We start from the raw sequence: 12,740 nt of genomic DNA on the forward strand, positions 1-12,740 counted from the left end.
CATCACAGGAACATCCCGGTAGCGTTGAAGGGGCTTCAGTCTTTTCTTCAGCCTTTTATGAGACTTATTGGACTTGAGAGACTCTGATATTGCAAGCTACAGACATATTTGAAAGCCATAGGAAAGCTTTTGTGTAAAAGAAACCCATGTGACTTTTAGAAATGTTTGTAGAGGATTGGCATTCGCCGGGAACCAAACCCAAGTTAACTGCTTGAAAGGCAGCTATGATCACCACCAACAACCACACAAACACGTAATTGTTTTTATCTATCTATCTATCATACACATGTGATTCCAAGCTGGTGCAAATACCCTGGAAGGGTTTATAAAAGAGGCATACATTTACCCGCAGCTTTTTTATGGCTTTCAAATATGTCTGTGGCTTGCAATTTCAATCAATTACAATCAGCCTCATAAAAGGCAGCGGATAGGTTTCTATGGAGGAAAAACCATGTAAATCCAGAGAATAGGAAATTAGGATCACTGTTTTTTACTGGCACATACCTATACCGGGTTTTTGGAAGACACTTATACTTTTTTTTGTATTTAAGTTTATTATACAAAACTGATTATGATAAAACAGACATCAACCTGTTTTAGCAGAAGTACCTACATCAGTAACATTGGTACAGATGGTCGATGAGCAGTACTGCGACGCAGCGCAGGGCAATACACGTTACAGTACGACTTCAGTTTACGGAAAGCTCAGTAGAAGCAGTGTACAATTACATTCCCAGACGTGGCACATATGGTTAGCACTTAGTGGAACATAACCTGGGGAAATGGGGGGAAAGGGGGCCGAGGAGAACGGGGCTAGTCTTCAGCCTCTAGACTGTCCTTGAGAGAGTAGTCTCTCAGCAGGCTGTGGATAAGCCTGCGGCAGTCACGGACTGTGACCTGCTCCATCCTCAGCACCAGGTGGTTCCTGGCAAACCATAGAGCGTCTTTTACGCAGCACATGAGGCGCCAAGCATCTTCAATGGCGCTCTCCGTGTGTGTTCCTGGGAAAAGTCCGTAAAGTACCGAATGGTAGGACAGGTACTTTCTCTCGATAGAGTCCTTGAGATCCAGCTCCAGGGCTCTGAACAAGGCCTGTGCAAACGGGCACTGCCAGAACAAGTGGAGGGAAGTCTCCTCCTCCACAATGCACTGTGGGCAGTGTCTATATCTGCACAGCCCCCTGGCATGCATAAATGTCCTTAGGGGGAGGCCTCCCTGAATGGCCATCCATGCAATGTCTTTGTGCCTGTTGGTTAGCCTGCTCGACGACACGTTAGCCCAGACAGTCTTGGCTGTGGCGTCGGGGAGCCCTGGGATGTTCTCGATAGTGTCTTTGGCTCTGATGAGCTTGTGGATCACACGGGGTAACCACAAGTCTGGTTTAACTCCCTCCAGTTGGTGCTCCCTTACAAATTTGCCCACGTCCGAGTAGAACCAGGGCATAGTCCAATTGTAAGAGACGGAGCTGTCCCATTTTTCCCACTTGAGCTGCCTCCACAGGGGCAGCAGGAAGAAGCGAGACATGGAGTTCCCAGCAGAGCCTTTCACTACGTCTCTGAGAGTCCTGCACACGCAGTTGCACACAAAGAAGGTCCTCAGCATGGTAGGGATGTCAGGCACTCCTTTGCCTCCCTTGCCGGGTTCCTTGTACATCACTGCGCGCTTTACTCTGTCCATTTTGGAGCCCCAGATGAAGTGGAAAACTGCTCGGTTGATGGCTCGGTGAATGGTGGCCAGGCCTGAGCCACGTACTGCAGCACGGGAAGACTCTCGTTGCGAGACCTTACCATCTCTTTCCCTTCGATGGTAAGGTCTCTGAGGCTCCACAGCCCAAATTTCTGCTTTACTTTGTTGAGTCTCTCCTCCCAGCTTTTCAGGGCCGCGCCATCTCTGCCGAACCAGACTCCCAGGATCTTTAGGAAGTCGGTTTTGACGGGAAACGGGATCGGCTCAGAAGTCAGGTCCCACTGCCCGAACAGCATGGTCTCCGACTTCCCGCAGTTGACCTTTGCGCCTGGAGCTCGGCTGAAGTCCTTGCACGTCTGGACGTGCGCTCTCACCGACCGGCGATCCGCGCAGAAGATGGTCACGTCGTCCATGTAGAGCGAGCACTTTATCTCCTTCTTGCCCGGCGCGGTGATCCCTCTGATCTCTGGATTCCGTCTGATGCACTCGGCGAAGAGCTCTATACAACAGAAAAAAAGAAGAGGTGAGAGAGGGCAGAGGACAGGGAAGGGGTCAGTCTTCCAGCCGTTCACCAGCACCGAGCTGCGGATATCAAGGTACATCAGGTTAGCATAAGAACAGAACATCTCCCCCAGCCCAAACCTCCGCAGTACCTGACCCATAAAACCATGAGACAGTCGATCAAATGCCTTCTCTTGGTCTAGGGTGACCAGAGCGGCACGGGCATTGCGGTCCTTGATGTAGTAGATCGTGTCCCTGATGAGGGCCAGGCTGTCCGCCATCCGGCGTCCTGGGATGCCGCAGGTCTGGTCGGGGTGGACGATTTGCCCAATGACTTTCTTCAACCTCGTGGCTAGTACCTTGGCGAGGATCTTGTAGTCCACGTTCAGGAGAGAGATGGGACGCCAATTTTTCAGGTCTCATCTCTCCTCCTTCCGATTATACAGGATCGTGATCATTCCCTCTCTCAGCGTGGGGGGCATCCTGCCCTCCACCACCATCTCCTCGTACAAGTCGAGGAGGTCCGGGCCGATGAGGTCCCACAGCTTTGTGTACAACTCGGCTGGGAGACCTTCACTGCCCGGTGTCCTGCCCTTCCTGAAGGATTTGGCGGCAGATTGCAGCTCCTCCAGCGTCAAGGGGGCGTCCATGGCTGCACGACCTGCGGGATCAATGGTGTTAGTGATACCTGACAGGAACTGTTCAGCAGCCTCCGCGTCTGTGTCTTTGGGGGAGTAGTGATCTCGGTAGTAGCCGACGACCACTTTCTGGACCTCCTCCTTCCCCTGTCGTACCACACCTTCGCTGTCTCTCATGTCTCTCAAGAAAGAGTTACATTTCTCACCCTTCTCCAGGTTCTCCACCTTGGAACGGAAGACGATTTGCTTGGATTCCTCCTCAAAGTGCCTTTTCAGTCCCTCTTTGGTCTCCTCCAGCTCCTCGTCCACGTCCCATCCGCACTGTTGGAGGTCCAACAGGGACTGCAGCTTGCGTTGCAGCCGTCTGAATTTCCTCTTCCTCTCACACGCCTGGGGTCTTCCTTTTGCCTGAAAGAAAGAGTGCAGCTTTACTTTAGTAAACTCCCACCACTGGGCTACAGTGGGGAACAGATTCTTGGTACTGACTAGACTTGTGCATTCGTCTTCGGGCGAACATGAAAACGAACACGAAGAGTGCGTTTTCGTGTTCGTTCCGAAGACATGAAGAAGAGAAGACAGTGCCGGTAAAGCGTAGGCGAAGACGAAGACTCACACACCAAGAATCTTCGCCTTCATCTACTATTCTCCCCGGTCCCTTCCCCATCTAACTTACCTTATCTTCACAGCATCGCGGGAGTTGACTGAAGTGGAAATCCGCAGGTTCGTCGTCAGGGGTTACAGGGCAGTGTGAGTGAGCCTATTGGTCACCTGCAGGGTCTTCCTCTGGCATCAACCAATTGGTTGATGCCAGAGGAAGACCCTGCAGGTGACCAATAGGGCTCACTCGCACGGGCTTTTTAACTCCTGATTTCCGCTCCCGTTAATCCCTGCGATGCTGCGTTGGATAACGGGAGCAGAAATCTGTAGGGTAAAGGGCTGTGCAAGCGACCAATAGGCTCACTCGCACGGCCCCTTATCACTAGTTGCTAGGCAGAAAAAAAAAAAATAAAGCAACCTGGGACCCTGCTGCAACAGTTAAAAGTCCGTGCCAGCGGCCAACAAAGTCACTGGTACGGACATTTAACTGACACAGCAGGGACACCAGTGGTCTCCCCGCTGTGTCAGTTAAATGTCAGTGCCAGCGACCAACAAAGTCGCCGGTACGGACATTTAACTTAGCATAAATAATTTACAATAACTTCGGACAGAATGCTGCCCTCTGTTGGTTAGATACATTGAGTAGCTTAATAAATTATTATGCTACTCACTGTAAAACCAACAGAGGGCAGCATTCTGTCCGATGATATATTAGCCATATGTGGCAGTGTGTTCATTTTCATCTATTAATTATTTAAATAAAATATATTCCCATGATCCGCTGGTCTCCCCGCCGCACTCGCAGACATTAACCCCTTAAGGACAATAGGGGTTTTTACTCGTAGTATATTGCGGGACAATGGCTCTTTTAACGTTTTTCAGTGTTATTGTTTAGCTGTGATTTTCTTCTTTCTCATTTCGTGCTCCCACACATATTATATATTGTTTTTTTCAGGACAAACAGGGCTTTCTTTAGATACCATTATTTTTATCATACCATCTAATTTACTATACAAAAAATGATAAAATATGGTGATTTTTTGTTAAAAAATTACTTTCTCTCACTTTTTAAACCAAAAAACTTTTACTCATCTGCAAAAACTAATGATAAAACCTGCTAAATAGATTCGACTATTTGTCCTGAGTTTAGAAATACCCAATGTTTTTATGTTTTTTTGCTTTTTTCTGCACGTTTTGGGGCAATAAGTACAGGTAGCGTTTTGCTATTTCAAAACAATTTTTTCCCCAAAGTTAGTCATTCTGCCCCATGTGCCATTTCGGGTATCTTTGAAGCCGGCCAATGCAATTGACCCCATCAAACCATATATATTTAAAAACTAGACACCCCAAGGTATTTGAAATGCTGGTATTTTAACCCTTTCCATGAACTAATTCTACCACTAGCCTTTGTCAAACTTTACGGTAGTAATTTTTTTTTGTATTTTTTTCACACACGTTGTACTTCAGGTATAAATGTACCGCTCCTGGTATATGTCCGTGTCAAACACCCCCCCAATATGTGTTCAGTAACATCTCCTGAGCGCAGTGATACCCCACATGCAGGGGTTTGTTGGGTTATTTGGGAGGTAAAAGGCCACCTTTGTGAGGTGTGTATATTTTTGCCATTTATACATCTGGTCACTCTGTGCCCACGTCCCATACTGGGGACATCTTTGAAGCCGGCCAATTCAATTTACCCCATCATATCATAATTTTTTAAAACTAGGCACACTATGGGCATTTATAATGCCAATATTTTAACTCTTTGCGTGTTGGATTTTTTTGGGAAGATACAGCGCTAATTGTATGTAGCGCTAATTGTGTATAAAAAAAACATACATATATACCTATTTGCACTTTTTTCGTGACTTTTTTTACATGTAACTATATATATATATATATATATATATATATATTTATTTATTTCTTTTTTTTTTTAAAAAAAAAAATTTTAAATTTAATTTTTTTTTACATTTTTTTTTTACAATACACTGAGGCTGTGTAGCCCCCTCTGAGGCTACACAACCTCAGTGTATAGTTAAAAAACGTCATTGCCTCAATGAAGAGGCAGGCTGGAATGGGGGGTGAGTGATTGACAGACCAGGTCACTGGTCTGTGGTTTAACCCACCGATCGCCGTGATTCACTGTGAATCACGGGGATCGGGAAGTTGTGAATCCCCCCCCTGAGCATTGCAGGCTTGCCTCAATGAAGAGGCAGCCTGGAATGCCCCTCACCCGATTTGCATCAGGTTCGGGGGGGGGGGGGGGGGGGGTTTGACAGACCAGTGATTTCAGTCACTGGTCTGTGGTTTAACCCACCGATCGCCGTGATTCACTGTGAATCACGGGGATCGGGAAGTTGTGAATCCCCCCCCCCCCGGAGCATTGCAGGCTTGCCTCAATGAAGAGGCAGCCTGGAATGCCCCTCACCCGATTTGCATCGGGTTCGGGGGGGGGGTGGGTTTGACAGACCAGTGATTTCAGTCACTGGTCTGTCGTTTAACCCACCGATCGCCGTGATTCACTGTGAATCACGGCGATCGGGAGGTTGTGAAGCCCCCCCCCTGAGCATTGCAGGCTTGCCTCAATGAAGAGGCAGCCTGGAATGCCCCTCACCCGATTTGCATCGGGTTTGGGGGGGGGGGTTGACAGACCAGTGATTTCAGTCACTGGTCTGTCGTTTAACCCACCGATCGCCGTGATTCACGGTGAATCACAGCGATCGGGAGGTTGTGAAGCCCCCTCTGGGGCATTGCAGGCATGCCTCAATGTAGAAGCAGCCTGGAATGCCCCTTACCCGATTTGAATCGGGCTCGAGGGGCGTGTTTAACAGACCTGTGATTTGCATCGCCGGTCTGTTGTTTCAACCGCCGATCTCCGTGAATTGCGGAGATCGGAAGGTTGCAAAACCTTTTTTTTTTGGTTTGCCTGGATAGCCTCACTTGTGAGGCTTCCAGGAAAACCGCGATGCCGCCGATCGCGGCGAAAACGCTGCGGTAAACGGCAAATAACGTTACCACGTACATGTACGGGCATTGTCGTTATCGCGTTGCACGGCAACCCCGTACATGTACGTGGATTGTCGTTAAGGGGTTAATTCTGTCGAACTTGCAAACTCTTTTTTCTATTTCTTTTGGGGTTTTTTTGTATTAAACTGTTAGACGAAAGGATCATGGGAATATATTTTATTTGAATAAATGCAAATGAGCACACTACCACATATGGCTAATATATGTTCGGACAGAATGCTGCCCTCTGTTGGTTTTACATTAAGTAGCATAAAAAAACTGGATTTCAAGCATATGGAACAATGCTACTCAATATATAACCAACAGAGGGCAGCATTCTGTCTGAACATATATTAGCCATATGTGGCAGTGTGCTCATTTGCATTTATTCAAATAAAATATATTCCCATGATCCTTTCGTGTAATGGTTTAATACAAAAAAAACCCCAAAATAAATAGAAAAAAAGAGTTTGCAAGTTCGACAGAATTAATGTCTGCAAGCGCAGACATTTAACTGTTGCAGCGGGGAGACCAGCGGATCATGGGAATATATTTTATTTAAATAATTAATAGATGAAAATGAGCACACTGCCAGATATGGCTAATATATCTTCGGGCAGAATGCTGCCCTCTGTTGGTTTTACATTGAGTAGCATAATAACTGGATTTCAAGCATATGGAACAATGCTACTCAATGTAAAACCAACAGAGGGCAGCATTCTGTCCGAACATATATGGCTAATATGTTGGTTAACTGTTGCAGCGGGGAGACCAGCGGATCATAGGAATATATTTTATTTAAATAATTAATAAATGAAAATGAACACACTGCCACATATGGCTAATATATCTTCGGACAGAATGCTGCCCTCTGTTGGTTTTACACTGAGTAGCATAATATTCTGCCCAATAATATATTAGCTATATATGGTAGTGAGCCCCCTGCTGGCGACCAATAGAGTTGCTGATACGCACAATAACTGGTACGCGTTAACCCCGTATTAACCCCGTTAACCCCGTATTAACCCCTCAAACGAAGAGAAAACGAACACGAAGAATGTCCACGAATATTCACCCGAAGAGAAGACAGGAACGGGCGAATATTCGCGGAATACGAAGATTTTTTTTTGACGAAGACGAGCACGAAGACGAAGAGCCCTCTGGTTCCCAAGTCTAGTTATCACGTTCGCCTCACACGCGAAAGGTCCTCGGTTCGAAACCAAACAGAAACATCTATTATGTAATGAATTTAAAGCTACACCTGCATTTCTTGCAAAGGGAGCACAGGTTGAGTTGTTTTTGTTTTTTTAAACCATGTTTCCACATAAAGAGTATTAAGTATAAAGAAATTGCTGAAATTCGTAAAGAAAGGAAATTGAAATGATCTGTATGGGATTCTTAGAGTGTTTTAGCTCCCAAGTCAAATTCTTGTAAAGGAGCTAAAAATGAAAACTTCTTAGCAGGGTTCTTAAAATCAGAGAAAATTTAAGCTTAACTGTAGAGGGGATGCTAGCGTTTTGAGACTATATTAGCTATATATGGTAGTGAGCTCATTGGTCGCCAGCAGGAGGCCACCTTCTGGCTATCAATAGAGTTGCTCATACGGACATTTAAACTCCTGGCGCCAGAGCTGCTGCAGTATGCGTTAACCCCGTATTAACCCCTTAACCAGAAAAAACGAAGAGAAAACGAACACGAAGAATGTCCACGAATATTCACCCGAAGAGAAGACAGAAACGGGCGAATATTCGTGGAATACGAAGATTTTTTTTTTGCCGAAGACAAAGAGCCCCCTGGTGCCCAAGTCTAATGATAATCTCTCCTTGTTACTGTAGTCTCTGCCTTATCTTAACAAGCTTATCAAATACGTACAGCTAAAACACTTTCTCCAGAAAGAAGCAGATGACCGCCACCAGGTCCCCTCCACCATATGTACTGTATATGTTGTGATTTTTATTATTATTTATTATTATTTATTATTATTATTATTACTATCTATCATCATCATTATTATTATTATTACTGTATCATGTCTCTCTTTGCGTTAGTCAGTACACTTTAGGGAATCTCACGTTATTCTCAACAGATTTTGAAAGTCAGTAGATGTGGGAAAATGCTCGTTGGAACATCTTATAAATAAGGATCAAACATCACATCCTTTACTTCTTTGAAGTGAATAAAGATTCTGTTGGGTGTTTTTGGCTGTTTCAGGTTTCTGTGGTTCTGATGAAAGTTCCATCCAGTCCACTTCCATGAAATAATATAAGACATATCTGCTAGAGCCGCATTGAGCTGGACAAACCGAACTATCTCTTCGGAGCAGCCTTGTAAGTAAGATTTACATTTTTTACCATATTTTTCAGTTCAAAACAATGTTGTTAAATATAAAAGTCATCATCGTAATGTCTGGTAAATATTGTGATTCATATTTTTTTCTTATACCTTGATTATCAGATTATTATTATCATTATTATTATTATCATTTATTTTCTTTATTATTTCTTTATTTTATTTCCTTATTTTATTATCTTTTTTTATATTCTTTCAACAATTTATGCAGCACTTCTTACGATAAATGTAGATTAAGACAAACCAATAAAAGGGAAATAAAAATTATATTGAATTCATGAATTGACTTTAGAGAAGCTGTTTGATTTGTTGGATGTCCCTTGTTTGCACAAATGACTCGTTATTGTCAGTGATAATATCTATTCTCTACCCTGTGGTGGATGGCCGCAGAAAACATTTATTATGTACTGTACTTACTTCTAAATAGCTCAAATATCTCTAATTATAATTCAATTTGTAGCAAAGCTTTTCCTTGGTTTGAAAAAGTAATACTTTAAGTAGCGTAAGATGTGTGAATTTTATTATTTATACAAAAGAGCTGTATATGATTAGCAAAATATAATTGGTGTCTCCTTAGGATGAGTTAGTCCTCGTCAAAAATATTGTTATTAATAATAATTATTATTAAATTCAGCAGAGGAGCTAGAATAGCCCTTTAATCATTTCAATACATGCGAACCTCGTACAAATATTTTTATACTGTGATGATAATCCATGGTAAGAGGTTTAGGTCCTCCATATATGTCCTTGTGAATACCAATAATAATAATAATAATAATTAATAATAATAATTCACTAGATGATCGATAATTATATATTGCAGTCTTCCATGAAATGAGGAAAGCATCTCTGCAGGTAATCTTTGGGAAGAACCAGACCACGGTCACCGAGTTCATTCTCCTGGGATTTCAAGGTCTTCAAAGCTTCAAGATACCCGTCTTTCTCTTACTTCTGATCTTCCATCTTGTAACGTTATCCGGAAATGCTCTTATCATATGGTTGGTTGTATCCAACAAGGCTTTACATTCTCCGATGTACTTCTTCCTTACACACCTGTCCCTATGTGACATATTTCTGACTATAAATATTATTCCTGAAGCCCTGTGGCTTATATGGCATGACGGAGGGACTATGTCCTTTTCGAGGTGCTTTGTTCAGTTTTACTTTTTTGCTAGTTTAGAAACTTCAGAGTGCTTACTTTTGTCTGTAATGGCTTACGACCGGTATCTGGCCATCTGTTACCCTCTACGCTATAATTATCTGATGAGCCCTGTGCTTCGCAATAGGTTGGTTTCCATATCTTGGTTATCAGGTCTTTTTGTGGTGCTGAGTGACACAGTCTCAATAACTCAACTTCAGTTTTGTGGGCCAAATACCATTGACCATTTCTTTTGTGATTTAGCTCCAATACTTGATCTTTCGTGTTCAGATGCTACGTTTATTGAGATAGAAGTTCTCGTATTGAGTATACCGGTGGCCGTTTTTCCGTTGCTCGTTATTGTAGTTTCCTATGCATATATTGTCCTTGCTGTACTTAGAATTTCTTCCAAGAGTGGAAGATGGAAAACCTTCTTCACCTGCAGCTCTCACCTGACTGTAGTCTCCATATTCTATGGGACCCTGATAGGGATTTATATGCTTCCAGCCAAAGGAAAATCATTGAATGTCAGCAAAGTCTTATCCTTAATGTATACAGTGTTGACTCCAATGATGAACCCGATCATCTACAGCTTGAGAAACAACGACATCAAAGAAGCCATTAAAAACTGTGTCCGCAGGTTAAAAAATAGTAAATAAGTAAAATGTCTTCTATGGGATGGGAAATATGTCACATTATATTAAATTATGTACTGTATTGTCGTTTGGGCAGAATTCTCCTTTCTAATGTGTTCACAGTTCCATCTAGCAATGATCAGCAAAACCATTGAACCTAAATTTCAGCCCAAAGAAATGGACCATCAAATATAAAAAAAATAAACCCTGACGCAAAAGTAATTTACTTTCTATCTTCCTCTTTTCAAATTTACATCCATAACTGTCTGTCTGAAGTTGCATCCTAGATGACAACCCACCACCTGAAGATCAACATCTCAAGATTCGAGTTATTCCCCTCTGTAGAGAGTCCATCAGTCTACCCAACGGTCCAAGTTCACTGCCACGATGTTACATTCCAGTCGACTCTCTTTCATCTTTCACATCCAGCGGCACCTCAAATCCTGCCACTGCCCCTTACAAAATATCTCTGGACACTATTAAAATACTAATTCATCCTTCTGATACTCCGTAATAAATGGTCCCCCTTCCTGCCTTTCACCAGTCCAACTCATTCTAAACATATCCACCAAAGTAATGTTCTCATCTTATTTCTCTTCATCAGCTGCCCCGTTATGCTAATTCCACCACTGGCTCCCAATACCCTCCACTACAGGATGTAAAATCTGATCCTTGCCTCATGAACGCTCAATAAATCTGCCCTCATTTACATATATCTGCTTTGATTTCTACTAGACTTGGGCACCAGGGGGCTCTTCGTCTTCGGCAAACAAAAAATCTTCGTATTCCACGAATATTCGCCCGTTTCTGTCTTCTCTTCGGGTGAATATTCGTGGACATTCTTCGTGTTCGTTTTTTCTTTGTTTTTTTTCGGTTAAGTGGTTAATACGGGGTTAACGCGTACCGCAGCAGCTCTGGCGACAGGAGTTTAAATGTCCGTATGAGCAACTCTATTGGTCGCCAGCAGGGGGCCTCCTGCTGGCGACCAATGAGCTCACTACCATATATATAGCTAATATATTCTCAGGCAGAATATTATGCTACTCAGTGTAAAACCAACAGAGGGCAGCATTCTGTCCGAAGATATATTGGCCATATGTGGCAGTGTGCTCATTTTCATTTATTAATTATTTAAATAAAATATATTCCCATGATCCGCTGGTCTCCCCGCTGCAACAGTTAAATGTCCGCACTCGCAGACATTAATTCTGTCGAACTTGCAAACTCTTTTTTTCTATTTATTTTTGGGGGTTTTTTGTATTAAACTGTTAGACGAAAGGATCATGGGAATATATTTTATTTGAATAAATGCAAATGAGCACACTGCCACATATGGCTAATATATGTTCGGACAGAATGCTGCCCTCTGTTGGTTAGATACATTGAGTAGCATTGTTCCATATGCTTGAAATCCTAAGTTATTATGCAACTTAATATAAAACCAACAGAGGGCAATGTTTAGATGATACAGCATTTTGGAGTACTTGTGAAGGAGGAAAAGCATGAATCCTTAAGGGTGTTTAGGTGTCCAGGACTGGGTGCTGTGCACAGGGTTTTTACTGTGTCACATGGTAGTAAGCACCTGTTGCACCTTGGTTCCTCCCATGCGTTTTTTTATTTTTGTATGCATTAGCCCCAGCCATTTGGCCAGGTGTGTGGTGCATACTCGATAGATTTGTTATCACACCGGCTGAAGGGCTGGGGCTTCCTTGGGGAGCACTTTGTATATAGCTTTTGGTTCACACGATTTGCACTGTTTTTTGCGCAGATCACGTGTTTTCTTCTTCTTTTTTGACATATTTACGTTTATTGATACAACCGGCAGCGGAAATCGACATAGTACATGATTTTTGAGACACTGAAAAGCCATGGTGGAGCCGCTTCCCTTAAAAAGGTCATTTTTTCTGGTGAGGAGGGGAGTAAGGTAGGTTTTTTGAGCGGCCCCGCACCCTCCCCTACTGATTATTTCAGTGGTCGCAAACCTTGCGGGAAGGGACCAAGAAGATCCAGCCGTACTGCAGGCCTTATGGCCGGGGAGGGAAGGAAGGGGTCGCATATCCTTTGGGAGTGCGACCCCTGAGAAAAATGAAGGAGGGGACCTGGGGTCCACCGCGGCTTTATGACACGTTGGCACTTGTCACTTTTTTGTTTTTCTTCACTGCAGAGCCACTGACTTCGGGGCTTCAA

The 12,740-nt window shown here is 43.5% G+C and overlaps 1 protein-coding gene across 1 annotated transcript; it reads left to right on the forward strand.

The window, feature by feature from the left end:
* The first annotated feature begins 9,614 nt into the window (after positions 1-9,614).
* On the forward strand, positions 9,615-10,577 carry LOC128491761 (olfactory receptor 11L1-like). The gene has a single exon (XM_053464075.1). It carries the CDS (start codon positions 9,615-9,617, stop codon positions 10,575-10,577), a length of 963 nt encoding a protein of 320 aa, XP_053320050.1.
* The last annotated feature ends 2,163 nt before the right edge of the window (positions 10,578-12,740 follow it).

The sequence above is a fragment of the Spea bombifrons genome, chromosome 4 (assembly GCF_027358695.1).
Source record: "Spea bombifrons isolate aSpeBom1 chromosome 4, aSpeBom1.2.pri, whole genome shotgun sequence".
In the NCBI taxonomy this organism is placed as follows: Eukaryota; Metazoa; Chordata; class Amphibia; order Anura; family Pelobatidae; genus Spea; species Spea bombifrons.